The 25,643-nt window shown below is 40.0% G+C and overlaps 1 protein-coding gene across 11 annotated transcripts in view; it reads left to right on the top strand.

Annotated features, from left to right (window-relative positions):
- The window catches only part of grip2 (glutamate receptor interacting protein 2), a 555,542-nt gene that overhangs the window by 509,173 nt on the left and 20,726 nt on the right, over window positions 1–25,643 (top strand). For all 11 annotated transcript variants that reach the window (XM_062969791.1, XM_062969795.1, XM_062969798.1 and 8 more), the window contains 5 exons: window positions 7,782–7,845; window positions 9,067–9,212; window positions 9,707–9,851; window positions 15,958–16,097; window positions 20,608–20,784. In XM_062969791.1, coding sequence (XP_062825861.1) covers window positions 7,782–7,845; window positions 9,067–9,212; window positions 9,707–9,851; window positions 15,958–16,097; window positions 20,608–20,784 — 672 coding nt within the window. The remainder of the gene's footprint in view (window positions 1–7,781; window positions 7,846–9,066; window positions 9,213–9,706; window positions 9,852–15,957; window positions 16,098–20,607; window positions 20,785–25,643) is intronic.

Raw genomic sequence — 25,643 nt, forward strand, 5'->3', positions numbered from 1 at the left:
TTTCTGAGACATGGCTTTATAGCAGTATTACACTCTTTTTAATTACACATTTCCCAAATGCTGCTTTGTCTCAATCAATAGTAGAAGGTGTTTTATAACCGGCGGAGTCACTGGTGCGTGTGAGTTATGTGCTTAAACTTCTCTGGGGGGAATAATTTCCCAATCCAAGTCATTATGCATCCTATTAAAAACATAAAATGGACATGTGTTTGGAGACACTTCATCCATCATGCCATAAACCAGGGGTAGCTTGGTTCCTGCAGAGATGGCAGAGGCCCATGTGAATCAGGAAAAGTAAATAAGAGCATCGGCCATCTTACCTCTCGCTTTTCTACTATAACAAGAAACAGTGCATTTTGAAGCTGAATCCCTTCTTCTTTTAGGTCTTTAATATAACCTTTTGGCTGTAGTGGTTCAAACATGGGGCTGTGACTCTGGAGACCAGGGTTTGAATGCCAGCTCAGCCATAGAAACCCATTGGGTGACCTTGGGCACGTCACACTTTGTCAGCTTCAAAAGGATGCAAAGGCAAACACCCCTTGAACAAATCTTTCCAAGAAAACCCTGTGGCAGTGTTGCCATAAGTAAGAAACCACTTGAAGGCACTTAACAATAGCAACATAATAGAAATGTGCTATTGTGTGTAATATGGAAGTTAGAAAACGGGTTCAATAAGAAGTTGGTGCAATTTGGGTTTTTCTCCCAATGAAATTTTGTTAAATGTTGATCAAGCAAATATTCCATTAGAGCAATAATGGATTTGGCCTGCATTGTGAAGAATAGCCTTGTATCATAAATCAAATATAACTTCCCATGCCCTCTGATATTCAGTATTTTCAGGTTTTCACATCTGTAAAGAATCATTTTTTACTGAATTTGCGTACATTTTCTATAGTTTTCATGGATGAGAATTCAAGGACCCTTTCACATTAAACAAAAAAGCACAATGATTCCACTTTAGCTGCTATGGCTCCATCCTACAGAATCCAGGAGTTTGAAGTCCAGGGATGGAAATGTGTGATACTCTGACAAAGAGCTGTGGTGCAAACTAGAAATTCCAGGATTTCATAAGATGCAGCCATGGTAGTTAATAGGCTTGATCGATCCACGAAAAATTTGATTCTAAACTCGTTTCAAAACTAGAGGGGGGCAGCTTTTCGTTTCTGATGGTATTTCCGAATTTGGCCCCACAAAAAATTCGAAATTAATGAAAATTCGTTATTTTCTAAATTAATTCGTTAATGGCGGACGCGCATGCGCAATTCCCAAAAACAGCACAGAGGGAGAGGACTTTACAGGACTCTCCCACCCTCATTTTTTGAGTGATCTTCTTCCAACTTGGTACAGTGGTAGAACACATTTAACACTGATAGCTCACCAAAATTTGGAACGTTTCCCTTATCCTCTGATTTTTGGCGAATTTTCATAGCTTTTATAATAAACCATTTTTTAATAATTGCAGAAATCTGTTCCTGGTTTGAAAGTCTTATTTCCTGTTAAATTGGGTTGTCTTTACTGTGAAAGTCATTGTTCTACTTCAGAAACTTTGTTTTTGTGGCTGAAACTTTGTTAAATTGGTGTGTGTGTGATATATACTGTGTATATATATATAATATATATATAGTCCCTGCATAATGTGTGTGTGTGTGTGTGTGTGTGTGTGTATATAGGTAAAGGTAAAGGTATCCCTTGACGTTAAGTTCAGTCATGTCTGACTCTGGGGGTTGGTGCTCATCTCCATTTCTAAGCCCAAGAGCCAGTGTTGTCCATAGACACCTCCAAGGTCATGTGGCCGGCATGACTACATGGAGTGCCATTACCTTCCCGCCAGAGCGGTACCTATTGATCTACTCACATTGGCATGTTTTCAAGCTGCTAGGTTGGCAGAAGCTGGAGCTAACAGCGGGCACTCACTCTGCTCCCGGGATTTGAACCTGGGACCTTTCGGTCTGCAAGTTCAGCAGCTCAGTGCTTTAACACACTTCGCCATCGGGGCTCATGTATATATAATATACATACACATACACACAATGTGGAGAATATGTGGAAAGGTAGATAGATAAGTTGGGAGCCACAGCGAAGGCACCTTCCTGGGAGCAAGGTCTAATAATAATAATAATAATAATAATAATAATAATAATAATAATAATAATAATAAATCCCTTACAATATCCAAGATGGCTCACTGCTACAGAATCTTGGGAGGTTTAGTTTGATATGGTACCATTATTGGCAGAGAAAGCTAAGCTGTAGGAGTTGAAATCCAATCATTTATCCTCCCTATAGAATCAATTTTATATGCATTTTTAGCTACAGAAAAGCTAAAATCAGGACAGTAAAAGAACAACACCCAGAAAATGGGAATTCCAGACAGGAAACAATCAGGGCCAGCTAATACCTCCCAACAAAGGATTCCCCCAGGTAGGAAGCAGCCAGGCTTTGAAGCTGCAAGGCTATTCAATGCTAATCAAGGTGACCAATTGCAACATTCACACTTGCCTCCCACAGACAAGAGTTCTTTCTCCCACCCTGGACCTTCCACAGATTATTATTATTATTGCTAATTGAGAGACCATGAAGGCCAGTCATATAGAAAAGGAGGGTGACTTTGTTTTTGCCGTCCTTTTTCCCTTGGCGCCTGGCCAATGGCCTTTTCAACCGGTACCGTGGACTTCATCTCCCAGAATCCCTGGTCTTTGAACCATCCACGAGGGTTTCTGGGAGTTGGAGTCCCGAACGCCATCCATTGGCATTGCTGGAAACCGCTTGGGTCTTCAACTCCCAGAATTCATAGCCATTGAAGAAGCTTGCAAGCGTTTCTGGGAGTTGGAGTCCAGAATGTTTTGCTGGCTGAGGTCGGAGCACAGCCACAGAGGGTGGTTTTCCTCTGTCGCCATCCTGCTGCCTTGGGCTTCCGAGCGGCTGCCCTTTGCAGGAGGGAAAGGTGGAGGAAGGGTTTGGCTGGGCCTGCTGCCTGAGAAGGGAGGCGAGGCCTAGCCAGGCGCCAAGCACTGGCCTCACATAGGACGCCGTCCCAGGAAAGAGATGCCCTCCCGGGAAGGGGCGAGGAGGTAGCGGAGGAGGGCGGGTGTACATGGATATGGAGATGTGTGTGTGTGTGTGCGTGTGTATGTATGTCAGCTGTTGGGGAAAGGCAAAAATTGAGGCCTGGATGTGCAGCGGCCGCCTGGAGCCTCCGCGGCCTTTCCGGCTGCCGGGGAAGGCGGCAAAGTGTATGGGTCCGTGGGGGGCACCTGGAGGCCCGCAGAGAGTAGCCACCTTTCGGGTGGCTTTTTTTTTTTTTTGCAAAAGCTTTTTTTTCCTAACGAAAAAAACGACGACATAACGAAAAACGGCCTCTCGCGATTCGAAACCGCGATATCCAGACGTGTGGACAACCAATGCTTCAAAATTGCTTCAAAACAAACGAAAATAACGAATTAATAACGGTTAACGGGGAAAACGAATTATTTGAGCAAGCCTAGTAGTTAAAGCAGAATAATATTGGTCCAACCTTGTAGCATTGAAAGACCACAAGATATAAACCTAGCATGGTTTAACAATACAAACCTATATCCATTGTGTGGAGCAAGATAGCTGTACTCATAGGGGTAATTATTTACTCCAGGCGTCCTCAAACTCCAGCCCTCCAGCTATTTCTTTATTTACAGTTTTTATATTCCGCCCTTCTCACCCCGAAGGGGACTCAGGGCGGATCACAATATACACACATAGGGCAAACATTCACTGCCCATAAACACATCAAACAGAGACCGAGACAAACAGATGCAGAGACAATTTAACCATCTCCTGAGGGGATGTTCGATTCTGGCCACAGGGGGGAGCAGTTGCTTTATCATCCACTCTGATGGCACTTCCTCATTCCAGGTCGTAAATTAGTTAAACTTGCCTCCCCACTTTTTTTATAAGTGGTACCTTATTTCCTATTGATAGATGCAACTATCTTTCGGGTTGCTAGGTCAGCAACGAGCAGAGGCTATTTTTTATTTTTAATTGACGAGTGCTCACCCCGCCATGGGCTGGCCTCAAACCCATGCCCTCATGGTCAGAGTGATTTATTGCAGCTGCGCCACAGCTCCCAGAATTCCTAACCGCTGAACAAGCTGGGAGTTGGAGATCCAAACAGCTGGAGGGCTGGAGTTTGAGGATGCCTGATTCAAACTATTATCATCCCACCCTTTGGGGGAGGGGGTTCTTGCTTCCATTACCTAAGAAAGTATTATTTTTGAAGCCAGTAATGCTCCAAGTGCCTGGGTCTGAGAAGTATTCAAAGGAAATTGCTTTAGACGGGTCCCCCAGGAGACTCCATGTGCTGCTGGAATATGATGCACAACTGGCTATGGGAGAAAGCAAGCAGTGGTAAGGGGCATATACTACAAAGAAGCAGAATAAATAAGGCAAGTGTGTGGGGAGAAAATTGGTTACTTTGAGGAAGGGAGGATTTGGTTGTGCCAGAGGAGAGCATAAGCAAAGCAAAGGAGGAGAACATGAGATGGTGGTGACTATGAAAACTGTGACAGATCCTTCTCTCACCTCAACCAGCAAAAGAGCATGATATATAGACCTAGTTTACATTGGAAAAAGAATTACAGATGTAACCAACAGAGCATAATTCATAGCTCTTTCATCTCCAACTGGACTATTCAGTATATTCTCTCCCAAAACTTGTTCATTGCCTTCCCCTCCAGTTTTTTCCCCCCATGTCAGGAGCTACTTGAGAAGCTGCAAGTCGCTTCTAGTATGAGATAATTGGCTGTCTGCAAAGGTGTTGCCCAGGAAATGCCCAGATGTTTTGATGTTTTTACCATCCTTGTGGGAGGCTTCTCTCATGTCCCGGCATGGAGCTGGAGTTGATATAGGGAGCTCATCTGCACTTTCCCCAGGTTGGATTTGAACCGGCAACCTTCAGGTCAGCAATCCAACCTTCAAGTCATCAGTCCTGCCAGCACAAGGTTTAACCCACTGCGCCACTGAGGGCTCCTTCCCCTCCAGGTGTGGAGTACCTTAAAAACACTTTACAGGAGAAATTTGGGAAGAAGCAACATTATGGCATTAGAGGGATGAGTAGGAGAGTATCATAGTTGTCCAGCCATGTGCTAGGTTGGAAGTTGCAACCTATGCAACCATTGGCTGGAGTCTTGCTTTTTTAAAAAAAGTGTTGATATTATAATATTATAGCTGTTACACTCTTAGTGTCAATTATTAAGTTGCTTTTAAATAAGTGCTTTGGGTTCTTGCGAAGAATGCCCAATTGTTTATCAGGTAATACTAATATCTACACACACAGCCCCGTTCCCCATGACCAGTTTGTCCAGTGAGGAACATGCAGCCTGTCTCTAATCCCCAACATTGTCTTTATGGTCCCTACTCACAATCTCCCTCGCACCCTCTTTTGTGGCAAGAAGAAGCAGAAATTCACATTTGTAAAAGGTTGCATGGGTCCTTAAACTGCTTATCATTTAAAAAATTCTGATTTTTTTAAAACAAGAAGATTGATTAGGAAAATAAACTTCAAGTTTCTTCTTGTTGTTGTGTTGATTGCTTGTGTGGTCTCTAAACTCTAGAGAGCCCCATGGCAAACAAATGATTTCCCAGCTCATTGGCGTTGCTCATTACCACCCTGGCAACAGCCCCATGGGAATCTACTGTGAGGTCCTTTCCATCATCATTACCCATCCAAGTAGTTGCAACAAAATCTATGGTAAGACAGAATGGTGATCTGCTGTAAGCCCCTAATATGAGTAGCAAGGTATTATGTCATAGCATAAAATTGCTTTGATGCATGGAAAGCAACATAAATCCATCTACACTTCAAGGCTCCATTAAGTGTAAGGCAGCTGGAAGAAAACCTGAATGAAGAGCAAAGAGAGTAACTTGTCAGTAAGAATTTAATTTGTCTAGTAAGCTCTATTAGGGTTAATTGAATACAGTACTAAGTAACTACTGAACAGGCCTCTTTCTCCAAGTGAGTGTGTATTTTTGGCATGTGGTGGAAAGCGCTGCAAACAGACAGTGATTTTATCCAGCTTTTCCTAGAGAAAAGCAATGCTTATTTAAAATTATTAAGCATAGCGTATTTTTATAAATAGTGCTAATTGTATGTGGACATTTTAAAGTAAATTGAATTGTCATTACCAGATGTATTAATATGCAAAGAAGCTTTGTAAATCTATGTTGTTATATCTAAATTAAATATCATTAAGCCTTTTTTTAAAAAGAGTAATTTAAATGTTTTTTCATAGATAAACTGTCTCTGGAGTTTTCTTATTTTCTTCTATGCTGATATCTTCCTTTGAGCTGTGTTTCTCACCCAGGGGTACTAACTGGGTTGCCCAATGCAACAATCATTTTGGTTCCTGCAGTTGAACTGTTTCTCTAGCTTTTAAGTCATTTGCAATCTAGAATTAATATGTTTGATACCACTTTAACTGCCATGGCTCAGTACTATGGAATTCTGGAAGTTGATGTTGATCCATCAGCCCTTTTGGCAGTGAAGGCTAAATGTTTTCCAAAATTGCAGCTTCTACAATTCCATTATGTTGAGCCATAGCACTTAAAGTGGTGTCAAACTGCATTAACTGTACAATGTAGATGCACCCTGTGTTCACTTTGACTGCAAAAGAGTGATTTAGAATCAGGGTTCCCAGATCTCATAACCCAGATCCCATGAGCTCTTCTCCTTCAGTCTTCAAGACAAGTGGAGTATTGTAATCTCTGGGTGAAAGTTCTGCTTTGAAAAGTAGTGTGTGTTTCCTCATAGCACTGCTCTGCTATTGTGGGCTTCTTTGGAGCAGCTGCCACCTGGACATCATCTCTAGTTCAGCCTCATTAATTATTTTCTCATTTGTTAAACTCCCTGATTGTTATTTAAATGACAACATTTGTTGATACTTAATGAAACAAATTTAATGACATTACCATTTGCCGTCCCATATAATGTTACCATGGGCTATCCCTACGTCTCAGTTTTTGTACTGGAAAACTCAACATCTTAGATGCTCCCGACAACCTAATAAATCAATTAATTATTGTCCTGTCTTTCTCCCAGTAAGGCCCAAGATGGTTTGTATCAAATTAAATGCAAATTTCATACAAAAAAATTAAACCCAGTTTAAAACACTACATTTCAACAATTTAAAACACATTGAAACATAATGAAAAGTTAAATGTGTAACACATCCTTTTATGTTATTTAGGATAGTTGTGATAATTCTAAAGAACAGCAACATGATGATCAAATGTCTCTCTTTCCTAAAAGAGCCTTTAAAATCCGGGGAAGGGTCACATATTCTTGCTAAGTCAGCTGCAGTTGTCATCTGGATGTGCACTAAATTTTATGACCCATCCTTTCAGGTTCAGTCACCCTGGACTCTTCAACTTCAAATACATCAGAGGTATTCTGGTGTGCACCATCCACTGTAAAATTAAATGAGTTCGGGTTAACTAGGGTTAGGTTTAGTAGATGGCCAAATTAATCTGTTGTAGAGAAAGAACAGAGTTGCATGACACCTTAAAGACCACAACATAATTTTCTTTTATGGGTGCAGGTTACACAAATGTGCTCTTGCGGTCCAATGCTTCCAATGTCTAATTATGCCTACAACTCATAAATTTTAAGCTAATCATGCCTAGATCCTATAGGCAAGTATAATAAAATGCTCCCTGATTCATAATGTATGCACAGTGCAGTCCTAAGGATGGTCTTGTGGAGTATATGCATATGGGTTGAGTTTTGACTTCACTTATTTCTTTCACAACAGCAAGCAGAAAGTCTGGAGAACCTTTAATTATCTCTGATATCAAGAAGGGGAGTGTAGCACACAGGTGAGAGATGTACCTGGTTTCCTACTTTACTAAATCTTAGTCTTGTTGTTAAATAAATAAAAATGGATCTGCTGACATTTTAGACCATCTGAGCTCTCTCTCCCCCTCCTTCATTTTGTAAAGAAACTAGATCTAGACATAGCATTCAAGGAACATGTGTTCTGTAAATGCAACTAAATGTGAGATTTGGATAAGCTTGAATTTTAATGATGTCAAACCTTCTTGCTATGAATGAAGTAGCAAAAATGAAACAAATCAGGGATTTTTCTAAAGTGCATCATAACATAACCCATTCGTTTTACTAAGAAATCCATGACTAAGCTAACTGAAATTCACACTTTTATTTAGTACTTAAGTAATACACATTCTTGCTAATATCTTCCTGCTCCAACATAACTCTATGCATCATCAGCTAGAGATTCCGGGGATCAGCCTTAGGTCCTTCTGAATGCAAAGTTTGTAGTCTACTATTGAATGACAGGCCTTTCCCAGAGGTCAACACTGCAAAACTATGTCTCCCAAGAGTTTTCACTTTTCTTGAAGCTCCAGGATGTTTGTTGTATTCTTCTATGTCTAATATTATATAGAAATGTCTAATAATATGGAAATGTGATGCAGAAAGTATATCATGCCCTGTATCTACTTTCTCAAAAGTATGTCTCACTGGACCACTGTGAGTATTAAAGATACGGGCTCCTTAATTTTAACTGATTCCATTACATGCAATAATATCATACGTGAAAACAAAACATTGGTTTTTGGAATTTAACTATCATGAGACTAGTTCTTTATGTTATCTTTGAAGGATGTGCCACAATTCATTAGGGCAGCCAGTATTAGATAATGGCATCTGATAAATTTGGATAAAATAAGAGCTTAATATCCAATTGTTGGCATCAGTATGCATCATATGTACCTTTGATTAGAAGTCATGATATAATGTGACATTCTAGGATTTTCTCAGCTGTTTAAGACACTTATCCTGAAACATTGAGAAGTTGTCAAACCTTTCAGCAGGAGAAGAATATTCACTGGAAATAAAGTATATTTTTAGGCTTTAAAAATATTTCCAAACAAGTATATTTGTTTCACATCTTGAGCTATTCCAGGCAAACTTGCCTGTAGCATCATACCATTATTAATAATATAGTAATTCCTTAAAATAATTTTCATTACTCTTTGGCTGTGTTAAACATAGGATTGTTTCTTCTTTGTACCCAGGACTGGCACCTTAGAGCCTGGAGACAAGCTGCTAGCCATTGATAATATCCGACTCGACAATTGCTCAATGGAGGATGCAGTGCAGATTTTAAAGCAGTGTGAAGAACTTGTCAAATTGAAGATCCGGAAGGATGAAGATAATTCTGGTATTAAAACCTTGAATCATGCTATCATTAAGTTACATTAATGCTATTCTCCAATAATAATAAGGATAGCAAACAAACTAAGAAGCATTGTTCATTTTATTAATTCACATATGTGTTTACATGCATTAGTAGTGTGGTCATGCATACATAGGTTCCTGCAAAGGGGTGCAAAGGCTTTAAAATTACATAGCATTTGGTTAGGAAGTTCTGAAATATTTGCTTGAATGATTTCCATGCAGCATGATCTCTATATCCATGGGAATATACCTTCCTGAACTTACTGTGGGAAAAGGGAATCTTAATAGTGAACACTATTGAAATGAATGAGAGATATAATCTCTAGGAACTAGCTAGGTTCTCCTGGGAGATCCTATGATTTACCTGAAAAACCTAGAACATTTAAAGAGAAGACATGTTTTGTTGGATATAGGGAGGTGAAACCGCGAGTAGCAGTCTCATGGGTCATTATTATACATGATCTTCTCTTTTAACAGATGAACAAGAAACAACGGGTGCTATCATTTACACAGTGGAGCTAAAGAGATATGGTGGACCCTTGGGGATAACTATTTCAGGGACTGAGGAGCCTTTTGACCCAATTGTTATATCAGGCTTGACGAAACGAGGGCTGGCAGAAAGGTGAGTCTCAGTTTGCAACCTACTGGGCAGAAATCCAAGGTGATCCTGCAACACCAACCACTAGGAATTCTCCCACCAGTTTCCCATTTAATCTTATGGCACCCACACAGAGAAAAGCAGATAATCCTGCACAACCATTTTGTTTTATGCAAATACACACACACACACACACACACACACAAATTGTCGTACCTGATCTTAAGAGAACCGCACATTTTCTCAGCTGTCGTGGTACAATCTTACGTTTTTACACTATTCACTGAATTGTAAATGTGGTGCTATGTAGCTGTTCATATTAAAGACCACTGGCTGATCTTTTTTTCCTTTGGTGCCTGGTAAAAACAAGAAGTTCAGTAAACTTTTTACAAAAATTAGACCACATAAATATTTCTATTAAGTTAATTATTTAAATGCAATATTCCTACTTGCTTGAAGGCAGCACCATTTATCCAAACTGGCAAACGGCACTGCAAGCTTTGAAAATAATAATTAAAGCATAATGAAAGCCAGCAATATGCTAAAAATTTAAGGAAAAAGCATAATGAAAACAGACCCAGATTAATAGTCAAAATTAGGTTTAGAAAACTGTTACAGTAGAGTCTCAATTATCCAACATAAACGGGCTGGCAGAACGTTGGATAAGCGAATATGTTGGATAATAAGGAGAGATTAAGGAGAAGCCTATTAAACATCAAATTAGGTTATGATTTTACAAATTAAGCACCAAAACATCATGTTATACAACAAATTTGGCAGAAAAAGTAGTTCAATATGCAGTAATGCTACGTAGTAATTACTGTATTTACAAATTTAGCACCAAAATATCACGATGTATTGAAAACATTCACTACAAAAATGCGTTGGATAATCCAGAACGTTGGATAAGCGAATGTTGGATAAGTGAGACTCTACTGTACTTTGTAAATTTTTGTCTGATGGAGAATGTATTTTATTGTTTACCTAAAGGAAAGCTGCAACAGGGTCAAATAAACTTATTTTGACAAGGTGTTCCAGTACCTTGATGCCACATGAGCCAAGGGGGGGTTCTTCAGTTTTTTCGGATAAACACTACAATACATTTTAATTTCACTCATTTTCTGTACCCCTCTATGCTGATCTGAAAGTGTTGCTCCAAGAAAAGGACACACTCATGGTGACCTAGAACTAACTCATGATAATGCTATTGCATTATTTAGTGTATTTTGGGCTTCAGCAAGTAAATCAAAACTCACTGCTAGGCTGCTGCCTAACCTACAGTGGTTAGCAGCAGGAGGACTGTTGTCACAACAAATATATGGCTAAAAATTAAGACATGAATCCCCAAATGTATGTTTTCTCTGAATGCAGTTGCTGGGTGTGAAACGGTTAAAAGCTATTGCTATATCTTACAATCTAGTCTGCCAAGGTGGCATAACGGCTGCTAACTGGTTGTGGAAATAAAAATGGGATGAATATTACTTTTTGTCAATGCACCAGTAATTTGTCTGCAGTGTTGGGAGAGGCAGAATGTAAATGCTTGAACTAAAGCAGGAAGGTTTTTTTTTTCTATACCGTAACATCAACATGAATGTGACCAACTGATGTAAATGATTAGGACAGGGTAAATGAAGAGATAGCCTGCAAGGTTGTTTTTGTAGTTCTCAACACACTCAGCCTAGTGCCCTTGTTTCTTTTCTCAACCAAAAAGGAAGGATGGAAGGAAAGAAGGAGGGAGGGTAGGTCAGTATGTCTGTTCACCTTTTAAGTAAAACAAAAACTCCCCCTACACTGTTTATTATGTCAAAAAGATCTGATTTTCAAAATCAGGAGTTAATGTCTAGTATTTTGCATGGGTGGATCCCCCAGTAGCACAGCGCGTTAAACCTCTGAGATACTGAACTTGCTGATGAAAATGTTGGTGGTTTGAATCTGGGGAGCAGAGTGAGCTCCTGCTGTTAGCCCCAGCTTCTGCCAACTTAACAGTTCAAAAACATGCAAATGTGAGTAGATCAATAGATTCTGCTCTGGTAGGAAGGTAACGGCGCTCCATGCAGTCATGCCGGCCACATAATTTTGGAGGTGTCCACGGACAATGCCGGCTCTTCAGCTTAGAAGTGGAGATGAGCACCAACCTTGCTGTCTGTCTGTCTGTCTGTCTGTGACAAGGCTGTGCTGCCAGAAAAATACTGTTTAGGATGAGCAGGGCAGTCCTCCTTCTTGCTCTGCTGTAAGGCCCTTTATTCCCTTGTGATTGCTGAAAGAGAATATTGGTGAGGAGAACTGGGTTTTATCCTACTTTTCGGGGAGGGGTGTCTATTTGCAAGATAGCTGAGAATTCATTCTTCTTTCAACCCAAAGAAAACGTTGCCATGCAGCCCTATTGCATTATTTGAGCAAAATATTGATCCAATATTATCTCCATGCATTTTCCTTGGGAAAATAAATATTGCAGACTCAGCATGATGCCCAACATCTGCCTTTATCCCTAATAAGAATGCCTCTTGAGATGATGCTACATTATCTTTAACCCACAATGATATGACTCACTCTCCCTCAAAAATTAAGCAGCCTTTCAGAAGGATTTTCACCTTTCCCTAAATATTATTTGAAAAAAATATCTAAGTGAAATACTCCTGCTGCTGCCTCCGTTTCTTCCTTCTTCTTTTCATGTTTTGTGTTTTGATTGATACTATAGTGACCTCTACCGGATAACTAGGAAATCAATGTATTGACTCGAGAGAGAGAGAGAGAGAGAGAGAGAGAGAGAGAGAGAGAGAGAGGGGGGGGGGGGGGGGAGCTATTGCCCAAATGGAGCTGATTATTTTTCCCAACAAATGAGATTTGAAAGATTGGCATCAGAGTATGCTAAGCTTTTGTGTTTTGTTTCTGAAAATAGATAATGCTCTTTTGTTTGTAAAAGCTGTAAGTAAAAGTAATGTACTCACAAAAGAAAGTGGAAAGAAAAGATAGGACAGAAACCTTTCTGGTGAAAAGATAAAATGAGCCTGAATGACAGCTCTTACCAGTTCTATCATATGTGATAGCTAAAATAGCAGAGATAGTATGAAAGAAGGAGCTTTTTTGTATTATTGCTATTATCTGCAAACTGTGAGTATAGCAAGCAAGCTATGCCTAACTAAACACCACCAGTTGAGCATCCATTATCTGAAATGCTTAGAACTGGAAGTTCTTTGAATTTTGGATTTTTTCCTGTTTATGAATTCCATCATTTGAATATACAGTAGAGTCTCACTTATCCAACATAAACGGGCCAGCAGAATGTTGGATAAGCGAAAATGTTGGATAATAAGGAGTGATTAAGGAAAAGCCTATCAAACATCAAATTACGTTATGATTTTACAAAGTAAGCAACAAAACATGTTTTACAACAAATCAACAGAAAAAGCAGTTCAATACATGGTAACGTTATGTAGGAATTACTGTATTTACGAATTTAGCACCAAAACATCACAATGTAGTGAAAACATTTACTACAAAATATTGACTACTAAAAAAATGTGACTACAAATAAAAATAGAATTGCATAAAATGGACTTACAGTAACAACATTGTCGGAAGTTAAATCCATAAAAAGTTCAGTTCTGTGAAGATTTAAAAAAATCTGTGATCCTTGCTTGCCTAGAGAAACAGCTGTGGATCCGGGTGGGAGACAGACTGAGTTGGATAATACAGAACGTTGGATGAGTGAAGGTTGCATAAGCGAGACTCTACTGTATGTATATACTGAGAGCCCTTCCACATAGGCTCAAAACCCAGGATTTTTTACTGGAGTAGCCAGAGGCATCCAGACAAAGCCCCAAGCTAATCCCGTTTAACCTGAAGTAAACCTGAATTTCCAGGTTTACTAGGGGTTAAAAAATACCTGGGAAGGTGCAGACTTTTCAGGTATTGTATCTGGTGGGGACTGACTCTTGGGATTGCCTTCCACGATCCTGGGGATCAGTTTCCACAAGCATCTCATTTCATCAGGCTCCAGGACCCCGAAGGCACAAAATGGCATTGCCACCCTACCCTCCCAGCCCCCTGTTTTCTAAAAGGGGGTGGACTGATAACAATACCCCCTGGATTGACCCCAGATTGACCTGGGAGGGTATTTACCAGAAAAACCATGGGGTTTGGGGCCTCTATTTGGTAGAAACTAGAATTTAAAATGTCAGTTTCTGTTGGGTTTTCAGCCTGTCTGAAAGTGCCCCAAGATATCTTGTTGGTTGGATCCAAATCTAAACACATTAATGTATGTTTCATATATGCTTTAAACACGGCCTGAAGGTAATTTTTATAGACAATATTTTTAATATTTTTGTGAATAACATAAAGTTTGAATATAGCAAAGCATCCAAAAGCAAAGACATCACCATCTCAGCAAACCATGTGGACAATTTTGAATTCTTGGACTTTTTCAGTTTTTAGAATTCCAAATAAGGAATGCACCACCTATATTCTTATACATTCTTAGGGTAGTGTAGTACTGAGCAATTTCAGAAATCCCAGTCTAATTTTGAGGCCACAGCCCTGAGTCTGCAAGGCCTGAAGAGAGTATCTGATGATGGGGCAGTTTGCCTTGTTCATAGGGTTGCCACAAGCCAAGGTCAACTGATGGCAAATAGCAATAGCAGCCTACCTGAACACCCTATGTCTATAACGCTGTTGGTAGGCATTGGTTAGTTTATCTTAGAAATGACCCTCTGGTGATGCTTTGCTCATTCCCGGTGAAGTGGTTGGAGTGACAGACTCAGGGTGGAGAAGACCTGGATTCAGATTCTCACTTGACTATGAAAGCCAGTGAGTGATAAGTACATCAAAGACAACACATAAATGTAAGAAATAAAATAAGTAAAGACACTTAAGTACGAGTATTCAACCTTTCCCACCCTACTTGGCATTACAGTTTATTGCATGCTTAGGCCTGAATGTCTGCTGCTGCTGTAGCTAGCTGAATATAAATAGAAGATGTGACATGATTCATCAGTGTAGCCCTTGTGATGCAGCCCACAGCTGAGCCATTCCTTGGGCTCCAACCATGTGATGCATGAGAGAACTTGGAAGCTCTGTCATTTCTTTAGGTTATACAAGAAGCAACTATCATCAGTGTGTTCCCAAGGGCTCAGCCCTTCAGGCACCATATAAACATGCTACTCCATAGTAGTTCATTAGTTCCATTTATAGCGATTGCTAAATTCTGCCTAAGACAAATGAAACTAGTCCAATGAGATGACAAGAATCCCATTTGTGTTTCCATGTACATATGAATATCTCGTATATTTGGACTTTCCCGTTTGTTTCTGTGTGGGGCAAAGAATCAGTCTACAAATTATTTTGCAGACAGGTCTGGTTCTTCTTTTCTTTGAAACTGATGAGCTCATATGTGTATGTTGAAGTGCATTTGCAAACATACACAAAGTTTCTATTTCATAGTAGATCACTCAGTGTGAATAAATAGTTTCTAAACTGTACATCGTTGCATAGGAGTCCTTGGTGGTGCAGCGGATTAAACCACTGAGATGCTAAACTTGCTGACCGAAAGGTCGGCGGTTCAAATCTGAGGAGTGGGGTGAGCTCCTGCTGTTAGCCCCAGCTTCAAACCTAGCAGTTTGAAAACATGGAAATGTGAGTAGATTAATAGGTTCCACTCTAGCAGGAAGGTAACGGTGCTCCATGCAGTCATGCCAGACACACGATCTTGGAGGTGTCTATGGGCAACGCTGGCTTAGAAATTGAGATGAGCACCAACCTCCAGAGTCAGACATGACTAGACTTAATGTCAGGGGAAAACCTTTACCTTTTATGCTATCAAATTGCATAATTATTTTGATACTTTCTTTCTGGTGAACTGATTTTGCCATGCCACATTTATTTATTTCTTCTCCCAAAATGGAACTCTCGGTGATTCATAGTATTATTAAATCAAAGAAGAACAAAGTAAAATCCCAAAAAAGATAAGCTGTTAAAATAGAATTCAACTTAACTCGTTATATTACATTGGCTTATTAAACATGAGTATGTCTTTAAGTGCTGATGAAATAGTATTATTTTGGCCAAGTATTTGACTTTTAAATGAAATTACTACCATGCTCAGTAGTTGCAGTTTCCTTGACTTGCTTTTTAGAACTGGAGCCATCCATGTCGGTGATCGGATATTAGCTATTAATAATGTAAGCCTTAAGGGGAAACCGTTGAGTGAAGCCATTCATCTTCTCCAAATGGCTGGAGAGACTGTAACTCTGAAAATCAAGAAGCAAACTGAAAGTAAGTACTTCCATTTGTTATTTCCTTTCCTCCAAAATCTCTTGGTTATATTTGGCAATGTACCACAACTTGAGTATAGATACAGGACAGACTGTGGTAAAGGGTCATCGTTTTGATGTGTTTGAAAGATGGATGTTTGATAATGATCTCAATGTTGTTATTGCTTTATTGCTCATATTTTATTTGTATTTTTAATGTATTTGCCCTTACCAAGTTATTTGTCCACCTAAAATGTAAATCAATCAACACATGGGCAGAATTTCATTCTATTTCTACCACATTAAAACTGTTGTTCATGCTAATTCTAACATTGGGTACGACTAGTCCATTTCTCAAAAATATTTTGTTTCTTCGGGAGATAACTTTGATGCAACAGCAAGAAGAAAACAAAACAATCAGCAGGTGACTCACTGGCAGGTGTGAGCTTAAGCACTCACTTGATATTCTGACGTCAGAAGCTGCCTTGACTGTTTCTCTCTTTTGAACAACAACAACAAAAATTGTTCGGTTCTGTAACATAAAAAGGATTTTCAGTATTGCCAGTGTGGAACGCTCTTCTTACTTCTTTCTGCATAGCAACTCCTTCCTTAATGCTTCCCTTCAAACAGCTCCCCTTTGATGCAGCATTACATTTCTAAAAGAATTGCTGAAAAGCCAATAGGAGAACAACTTAATAGGCATCTTTCGCTGCCAGCTACTTGTCAGTCAAACAACACACATCAGGCTCCTTAGCTCTGCCATGTTCTTTGCTTTTGAAATTCTAAAATAGCGCCAACCTCCCTTGCCAGACTAAGGATCTCAGCCAAGGCCTTGAAAGGAGAGAAGTTCATTTTCAAGTCCTGACTGATTCAGGTATAAAATTGACAGTTAGGATTCTGTTCTGTTTTTCTTTAATGAAGACAACTGACTGCATAGCCATGCACTCACAGGGTTGTTGTGTGTTTTCCAGGCTGTATGGCCATGTTCCAGAAGTATTCTGTCCTGACCTTTCGCCCACATCTATGGCAGGCATCCTCAGAGGTTGTGAGGTCTGTTGGAAATTAGGCAAGTGCGGTTTATATATCTGTGTAATTGATTGTGAACCAAGATACGTGTATAGACATAACCGCCTTCACTTCACAACCTCTGAGGATTCCTGCCATAGATGTGGATGAAACGTCAGGAGAGAATACTTCTGGAGCATGGCCATACAGCCCGGAAAACACACAACAACCCTGTGATCCTGGCTATGAAAGCCTTCAACAACACATGCACCCACAATATTTTATGATCCAAGTAAGGGGTGGACAGGATCACCCCACTATTTTAGTGTGATCCCCTCTGGTTGTAACCAGAAGCTCACCCAGCTTTCAATTTAATTTTCCTGTTATTACATTTAAGCCAGACTTTCTTGGCACTATCTAATCTGCTTTCCTTTCTGTATGTGTGTATGTAGCTTCTGGTAATGTTGTGGCTTTGAATTTTATAGATACTATAAATTTTATAGGTTTTTTGGGGACAAAGAAACTTAGTTGTCATTTTGCCACTTCTTTCTTCTAAATTTTAGCCTTCAGCACTTAGTATTTACTGGCAGCCTCCCATCCAAATATTAACCTGCACTCAGCCTGCTTAACTTCCAAAATCAGAGGGCACCTGGTGTCTTTAGACTATTTGGACCCTTATCTTTCCTCTTCAGGGCCAACATCCTGTTTTGATCACTGCTACAGTGTCAGTCTTTATTTTTATTACTATTTCTTTAATTAATTCTTGTGACTGCATCCTTTTATACATTCCATTTAATTGACTAAATATAGACTAGAAACCATCCTTAACTATTTGCTTCATTTTATATGATGTTTTCCATTTCTATTGTTAACTTTTCAAAATAAAGCAGAAATATAAAAAGGGTTTTATTTTAATTATCAAAACCTATTAAGACCTAATCATTTTTATTTTTAAAAAAATACAATAAAAATAGTGTCCAATTGTTTTGGAAGTTCTGTATAGATTTGTCTTTCTATATACAAGAGAGTTTATCCCTCTCTATCAGGTTGAATCAATTTTATTAACCAGCTCCATGGCTAATCAGTGGCCAGAGAAAAGGGTACCCTAGAGACTATTTAGCTGTAGTTTTGTGGTTGTGAAAATGAAAGAGCTGCTGTCTTCTTAGACATCAATTGAGTATATTACCCTAGCCAGATGAATGCTATTGATGAAGTATCTGAACCCGAAGAGTACTCAACCATAGGTCCTCTTCATCTTGGAGAGAAGTGAGAAGTGGTGTGCCACATAAGCCTGCAATTCATCATCTTTACAAACTACTTTGATGATTGAAAAATAGGCATGTTTGTCAAATTTACAGGTGTCACTGAATTAGAAGAAGGATTTTATAACCCAGAGAATCAATATTGAAAATGATCCTAACAGATTGGATAGCTGGGCCAAAATAAACAAAACTAATTTCAGCAGGGATAGATGTAGGGTACTAAATATCTTTATTTTATTTCGTGTCAAAAGCATTGGTACAACAAATACATTTCAAATAATGGAAATAAAATAAAAAAGAAAAGAAATCACAAGCAACTAAATAGTTTTGGACCAAAAGCAGGCAACAGCAAACGCATTGTCTGTAGCTTTAAACAACTCCTCCTCCGTACATGAGGCAGGGCATTGTGGGCAAGCATACATATGCGGAGTTGTTTGTTCAGCTCCACAGTCACACAAGGTGGAGGATTCCTCCAGGTAGTGCCACCTTGCCAAGTTGTCTTTTGATCTGCCCACTCCGCTTCTGAGTCTGTTCAGGGACTTCCAAGTTGCCCATTCCTGGTTTGCCCCTGGAGAAGACCCTCATGGGGGGCCATCCAGTTAGAATTGCCAGGTTTGGCTGCCCAGAGAGACACCCTTGCTGTTGCTGGAGGAACGTCAAGAGGAGTGGTGGTTCTCATGAAGCCCTTCCTTGATTTGAGTCTGGTGGGAGGATGGTGATAGCCATGCAGTGGGTGGTTTTCACAATGTTCGACCTTTTTTCTCTCACCGTTAGCAGCAACTTCCCGTCGCACGTCAGGAGGGGCAATGCCAGCTAACTTGTAGAGTTTATCAACAGGTGTAGGTTTAAGGCATCCCGTGATGATTCTGCATGTTTCGTTTAGTGCTATGTCCACCTGCTTTGCATGGGCAGACTTGTGCCAAACAGGACAGGCATACTCTGCAGTTGAGAAAGACAAGGCCAGGGCTGATGTTCTTATTACTTGTGGGTCTGCTCCCCATGCGCTGCCAGTCAGTTTCCGCAGGATGTTGTTGCGTGCAGCTACTTTGTGCTTGGTGTTCGTGCAGTGTTTCCTATATGTTAGTGTTCGGTCTAAGGTGACACCACGTATTTAGGATGGAAACAGTGTTCGAGCTCTTGGCCTTCCCAAGTCACTAAATATCTTAAAGGCAGCAGATTCTAACCTTGGAAGCTAAGCAAAGTAAGCCTTAGCCCCCTTATTATGAACAAGATAGGTTCTGTAGGTTTGTTCTTAAGTTGTATGAAAGTCAGAACAGGTGCAACATTTTTATGTGTAACTCCAGCCATATATCTATATCTAAATATCTATATCTCTATCTATCTATATACAAGCTTTGGGTGGCATAGGAAAGGGTTAACAGTCCTGTGGTGTTTGTTTTGCTGTCTGTAATGTATTTTGCACAACAGACTTGGAGAGTTACTTTCCCTTCCTCTAGATGCTCTTACATTTGAACTGCACATAGCTCAACCAGTTGCTCTTACTGGAGAATCACCCCCTAAGAATTCAGAGAAGAATCTCGGGTCAGTTCAAAGATGGATTGGCTGGTATTCTGGACAATATTTTTCCCACCTCCTTAGATATGCTTTTTGGAGTCCTTTCTGCATGCAACACGTGAGCTGAAATGGTGGCAGAAAGGTGGAGGTTAATACCCATTGATCATTCCAAGCTTGAAGTATCCAAAATTGGAATTCCACAGTCGTCATAAGCAATTTCATTCATCCTAATTTTGAAAGACTATAGATTTCTTTTCTTCCTTTCAAAAGCAGTCTTTATCTCAGGAGATGTTGTAAGGTCAAGGAGAAAATTGTCTAGGTGATGGCAGTTTAAGCATTCGGTGAAGAATAAATCACTTCCCTACCACTAAACCTAAAAACCATTTCTTAGAAATAAGTCTCTAATTGATTTTAGTGGAACCTATTTGCAAGCAAATGCACTTAGAACCACATGCTGGCAGGAGAAGTGATTTGTGCCTTTCAGTGCTTAGAAACCCATTGCCCTTGCTCTTTCTTTCAGTTATGATTGAAGCAGCTTGAAGGTCCTATGGGCCAAAAAATGTGCAACATGAAATGAAGAAAGGGTACATTGTCCTTGTCAGAGTGCTACGAAACAATAATATATTTTCTGATTCTTATGAAACTTTTAGCTACTGGCTAAGTACATAATATAATAAACAGGGAACTTTCTACATTATTTGGAAAAAATGTCTCCATAACATTTGCCTGTGTCTATCTCCTGTTTTCTAGGGACTTATCCAAAGAAGTCTGGAAGTATGAATGAAGTGAGTGACCCAGAAGATGACTTGACTGATTCTCAGAAAACAAGCAAACTGTCTGAAATTTATTCCACTACCATCCCTAGTGTAGACAGTGCTATGGAATCCTGGGATGGATCTGGCATTGATGCAGGTTATGGAAGCCAGGGTAAGTTGGCACTTCTAATTAGATGAATACAGGGATCCCAATGAAGAAGAAAGGGAGCTCTAGTGACCTTTCAGGATCAGGAACTTGGGATTGTTCAGCAGCGTGGGTTTGTTTCTGGGTTGTTGTTTTGCTATAAGTCTCAGAATCTAGGGAATTTTATGAACTGTAGCCCACAAGAAAGTGAGAGCCAGTGTGGTGTAATGGTTTGACTGTTGCTCCAGCCCAGTGTTTCTCAAACTGCTGCTCCAGGTGTTTTGGACTTCAGCTCCCAGAAATCCCAGCCAGTTTGCTAGGTGTTAGGAATTGGGGGAGCTGAAGTCCAAAACATCTGGAGAAGCACAGTTTGGGAAACTCTCATCTAGGGCATTGGGAGAACAGGGTTCAAATATCTATTCAGCCATGGAATCCTATTTAGTGACCTTGGACAAGTCATATTCTCTCCGCCTGAACAGAGAAACAGACCCTGAACAAACTATGTCAAGAAAATCCTTTTAGTGTTGCTCTAGTTCAGAAATGAATTGATGGCACACGAAAACAAAGTCCAAGTAAGTTACTTCCTCAGACATTAGTTTCTTTAAAATGGGCTTGCAGATTTACTGCATTATGAGACCAAGTGCTTTTCAGGCTTTTTATAAATATTTGTATGCAACATCTTCAACCCATGAAATGAAAAATTGAGAGGGATGACCCTTAACTGGTAGAGAAGATACAATGTAGTGTTTAAGAGTCTTGAAAAGAATGGGCAGTCCCTTTAGCTTGACTTTCCCCTCTGTACGAACTCTTTCAATGACCTTGGGCAGGTTTCTCTGCTTCTCACATCTGCAGTGTTAGAGATAATATTGGTCTTCCTCTGTGTGGGTTTCAACAAGAAAAGTGTTTAAAATGCTTTCAGTGTTAGAAACACTGTATAAATAATGCTGATCAGCTGTTGCTGTGTCTGTTGCTGTTGAAAGAAAAGAGTTCATGAGATGCTTTTAGGCTAAAGGAGGCCAGTCTGGGGATTTGTGACATAAATATTCAGAGTGACGCATCTTGCATCAGGATATAAGAGACCCTAAGTGAACCTGGAGTTCTAGAGCTATTCGGCCACTTTATCTGCCATGTGGTCACTTTGTGGAATTCTGTGGTTCGTTGTCAAGTCAGGCACAAGAGAATGCCAACTACTTATCCATAAACTTCAAATTCCAAGAAATGATAGCACTATAAGAGTGTGCAGTCAGCCCTCCATATCCATAGATTCTATATTCCCAGGTTCAATCATACTTGAAACTGTTCTCCAGAAAAATCTAAAAAGCAGACCTTGACTTCACCATTTTATATAAAGGACATCATGTTACTGCAGCATTGTCTATAGACTTGAACATGCACAGACTGTTATCCATGGGTGCTGGGAGTCAGGCGGGGGCTGGAACCAAACCCAAGGACCCACCATAGCATGTGAGACCGTGAATGTAAAGTGGGAGACATCTAGAACATGTCCAGATTGAAGTTCAGTTTCATAGTAGGCTCTTCTGTAGGTCTGGGCAATCAGGTGGGCCAGATCTCAGGGCCTGGCTCTCCAGTTTCCATGGGTCATCTCCAGGCAGGAGACAAGGTTGCAAATTCTCCAGTTTTGGTGGGTTTAGCATTGGGCAAGAGGAAAGGGCAGTGTACTCAGCTAGTGAAGAAGCAATTTGCTACAATTGACAAGGCTTAACTTACTGGTTTCATCCACTTGCAAAGATTCTACAGGAGTCTATGCATTTACGTGGTGAGCTTCCCCCTTCCCTCCCAGTCCTTGTGGCACCAGGGCACATATGATCTGCATCCTCCTTCTCGATAGAAGCAAGTGTCTGTTCTTGTGCTTTCAAGTTGCCCTATGAAATTCATGTAGTTTCTGGCAACCACATGAATTTCATAGGGTTTTCTCAAGCAAGGAATACTCAGAGATGGTTTGGCATTGCCATCAATTGCAATATAGCCTACGGCACCTGATATTCATTGATTGTCACCCATTCATGTATTAATCAGCACTTCCAACATTAGAAGGGACCTGTTATTTCTAGAGTTTGTAAGCCCTCAGATTTGATTAAATGTTTTGTATCCTGTCTTTCTAGGTAATTGAGAAGGAGTAATCCCCTCATTTCATCTTGATCAGAGAACAGTCCCTGTAGTTAAGATTTTATATCTTATTTGTGAGTTTGTGTGAATAAACAGCTGTGAACAACTATGGCTGGTATGTAACACACAGTACTTAAAGATATCATCAGGGCAGTCTCTAGATCTGAGGTTTTGTCCTGGAAATATCCTGTACTGGCTACTGTAGTGAACAACCACATTGACACCCCCCACCCCCCCAAAAAAAGGACAGCTTGGAGGGAAGCAAAAAATACCAGAACTGGCCATGCAAATGATTTCTTAAAATATCTCCAATTCAGTCTGGAAACAGAGATGGCAATTTTGCCATGTCCTAGACCATGTTTATCTCAGGAGAAGACTTTTTTTACAACAGGAAAAAATCCAGAAGTTCATTTTTGGAGATATTTTTGGAGATGTTTCCAGGATCTTAGAGACTGGGGAGCACAAAAACAGACAATGGGTTGCATGCAATCCATGGGCCACACTTTTCTCAGATTTACTAAAATTTAAGAAGCATTCCAAACCAGGTAAATGAGGCTTCCAACACCTTTTTATGCTGCCACCAGACGCACATACTTGTGTACCCACACCGACACTCTGTATTGCTGTGCATACTACTATATTCTTGGGAATATTGTGGCAAATGGACAGAGCTTTTCATGGAATGTACTTATTTTTAAAGAAAAGTCAGCGTCCAGAGGAGGGCGACTAAAATGATTAAGGGTCTGGAGAACAAGCCCTATGAGGAGCGGCTTAAAGAGCTGGGCATGTTTAGCCTGCAGAAGAGAAGGCTGAGAGGAGACATGATAGCCATGTACAAATACGTGAAGGGAAGTCATAGGGAGGAGGGAGCAGGCTTGTTTTCTGCTGCCCTGCAGACTAGGACACGGAACAATGGCTTCAAACTACAGGAAAGGAGATTCCACCTGAACATCAGGAAGAACTTCCTCACTGTGAGGGCTGTTCGACAGTGGAACTCTCTCCCCCGGGCTGTGGTGGAGGCTCCTTCCTTGGAGGCTTTTAAGCAGAGGCTGGATGGCCATCTGTCGGGGGTGCTTTGAATGCGATTTCCTGCTTCTTGGCAGGGGGTTGGACTGGATGGCCCATGAGGTCTCTTCCAACTCTACTATTCTATGATTCTATGATTCTATGATTCTTCAGGGTCCCATTTGTGAGCCATAGCCAGATCTTCTCCTTATCAGCTTTTCCTTCAATTTTGTCAAGGAACTTTCCATGCAGTGTTTTGTTGTGCCAGCTGTCAGCTCTTGTTTGCAGTGCGGTTTTCTTGTATTGGTTTTTTGTCTGCTGTGCTTTGAGGAGTTTCTGATTTTTGACTTCAATCAAAGCAGGTTCTTCACTTTGCTTTACATATTCTGCCAGGGCATGTTCTTCTTCTTTGACTGCTTGTTTTACTTGTAAGAGTCCTCTGCCCTCTGATCTTCTAGGCATTATTATTATTATTATTATTATTATTATTATTATTATTATTATTATTATTATCCACCTCTCCCCATGGATTGAATTATGATACAACAACAGATTTAATGTATAATATCAATTAAAAGAGCATATAAACCAATATTTTAAATCCTGGATAGCCCTGCCAGAAGAAACTGCTATTGATTGCTGTTTAAAATGCAAACAGCTTATCAGGATGATGAATCTGCTATAGCAAGTCATTCCACAATCCAGGGTCAAAAAAGAAAATATTCTTTGGGTAACAATCAGCCTAGTTTTAACTGACTGAAGTAGATGTCTCCCAGAGGACATGAATGTATGGAGTGGATTATAGGAGAAGGTGATCCAAAATCCTTCCCCTCCTATACTTCCCAGATTTCACCAGTCAGCATAACTTTGTCAAGCTTTGGTATCATCCAGTAAAACTTGCCAAGAGTAGATTTCAGGACAGGCAAAAGAAAGCAGGGGATGTTGATATTTAACCCTATTTTTTAAAAAAATCCCATGTCTTCAGTGTTGCAAAAAGGCATTCATCACTAAGCCACCCACAAGATGTTGATGTGCTACTCAAAGAGCCCCTTTCCCAAAAGCATGGTATCCACCATTCTTTTCTGTGGGTGAAATAACATGGAAATCTGCTATATAGCTATACAATAACATTATATAGGGATTAGAGCAGGCATGGGCAAACTTCAGCCCTCCAGGTGTTTTGAACTTCAGCTCCCAGAAAACCCAGCCAGCTGTGGGACTTGAAGTCCAAAACACCTGGAAGGTCAAAGTTTGCCCATGCCTGAGCTAGAGCCACTGGATTGCTTAGCATCCCTAAAAGAGAGATGGGGTATGGGGAGAGTGAGTTTAAAGAAATAGCATATTAACGGTATCTGAAACAATTGAACAAATTGAGATATAGCTGCATTCTTATATAATTGTGTTTGATTTTCTAATTGCATTTTGATAGTTCAATTATGCCTTGTTTCCCTTTCAGTATATTCTTTGTGAGGTTAATTGCCCAGTGGTGTTTGAATCATTATATGATGGATTTAAAGTCATTTTTTTAAGAAACATTAGCAGATGAGTTTTGGTTCAATTATGTTCTCTTTCGCACCTGATGGTTTGCTTCTTACAATTATTGCATTTTCTTTCTTTTATATTTGGCATTAGTTCTGTCATTTAGAGCTGGTGATTGAAGTGATCATTCCCTTGAAAGCAGTAAACCTGTATTTTAAGTTAAAGCCTGCATAGGAACAATATTGTAGTCCAGTCCTTTCCCTTGTGAGAAAATC

This window comes from Anolis carolinensis, chromosome 2 (genome assembly GCF_035594765.1).
Source record: "Anolis carolinensis isolate JA03-04 chromosome 2, rAnoCar3.1.pri, whole genome shotgun sequence".
In the NCBI taxonomy this organism is placed as follows: domain Eukaryota; kingdom Metazoa; phylum Chordata; class Lepidosauria; order Squamata; family Dactyloidae; genus Anolis; species Anolis carolinensis.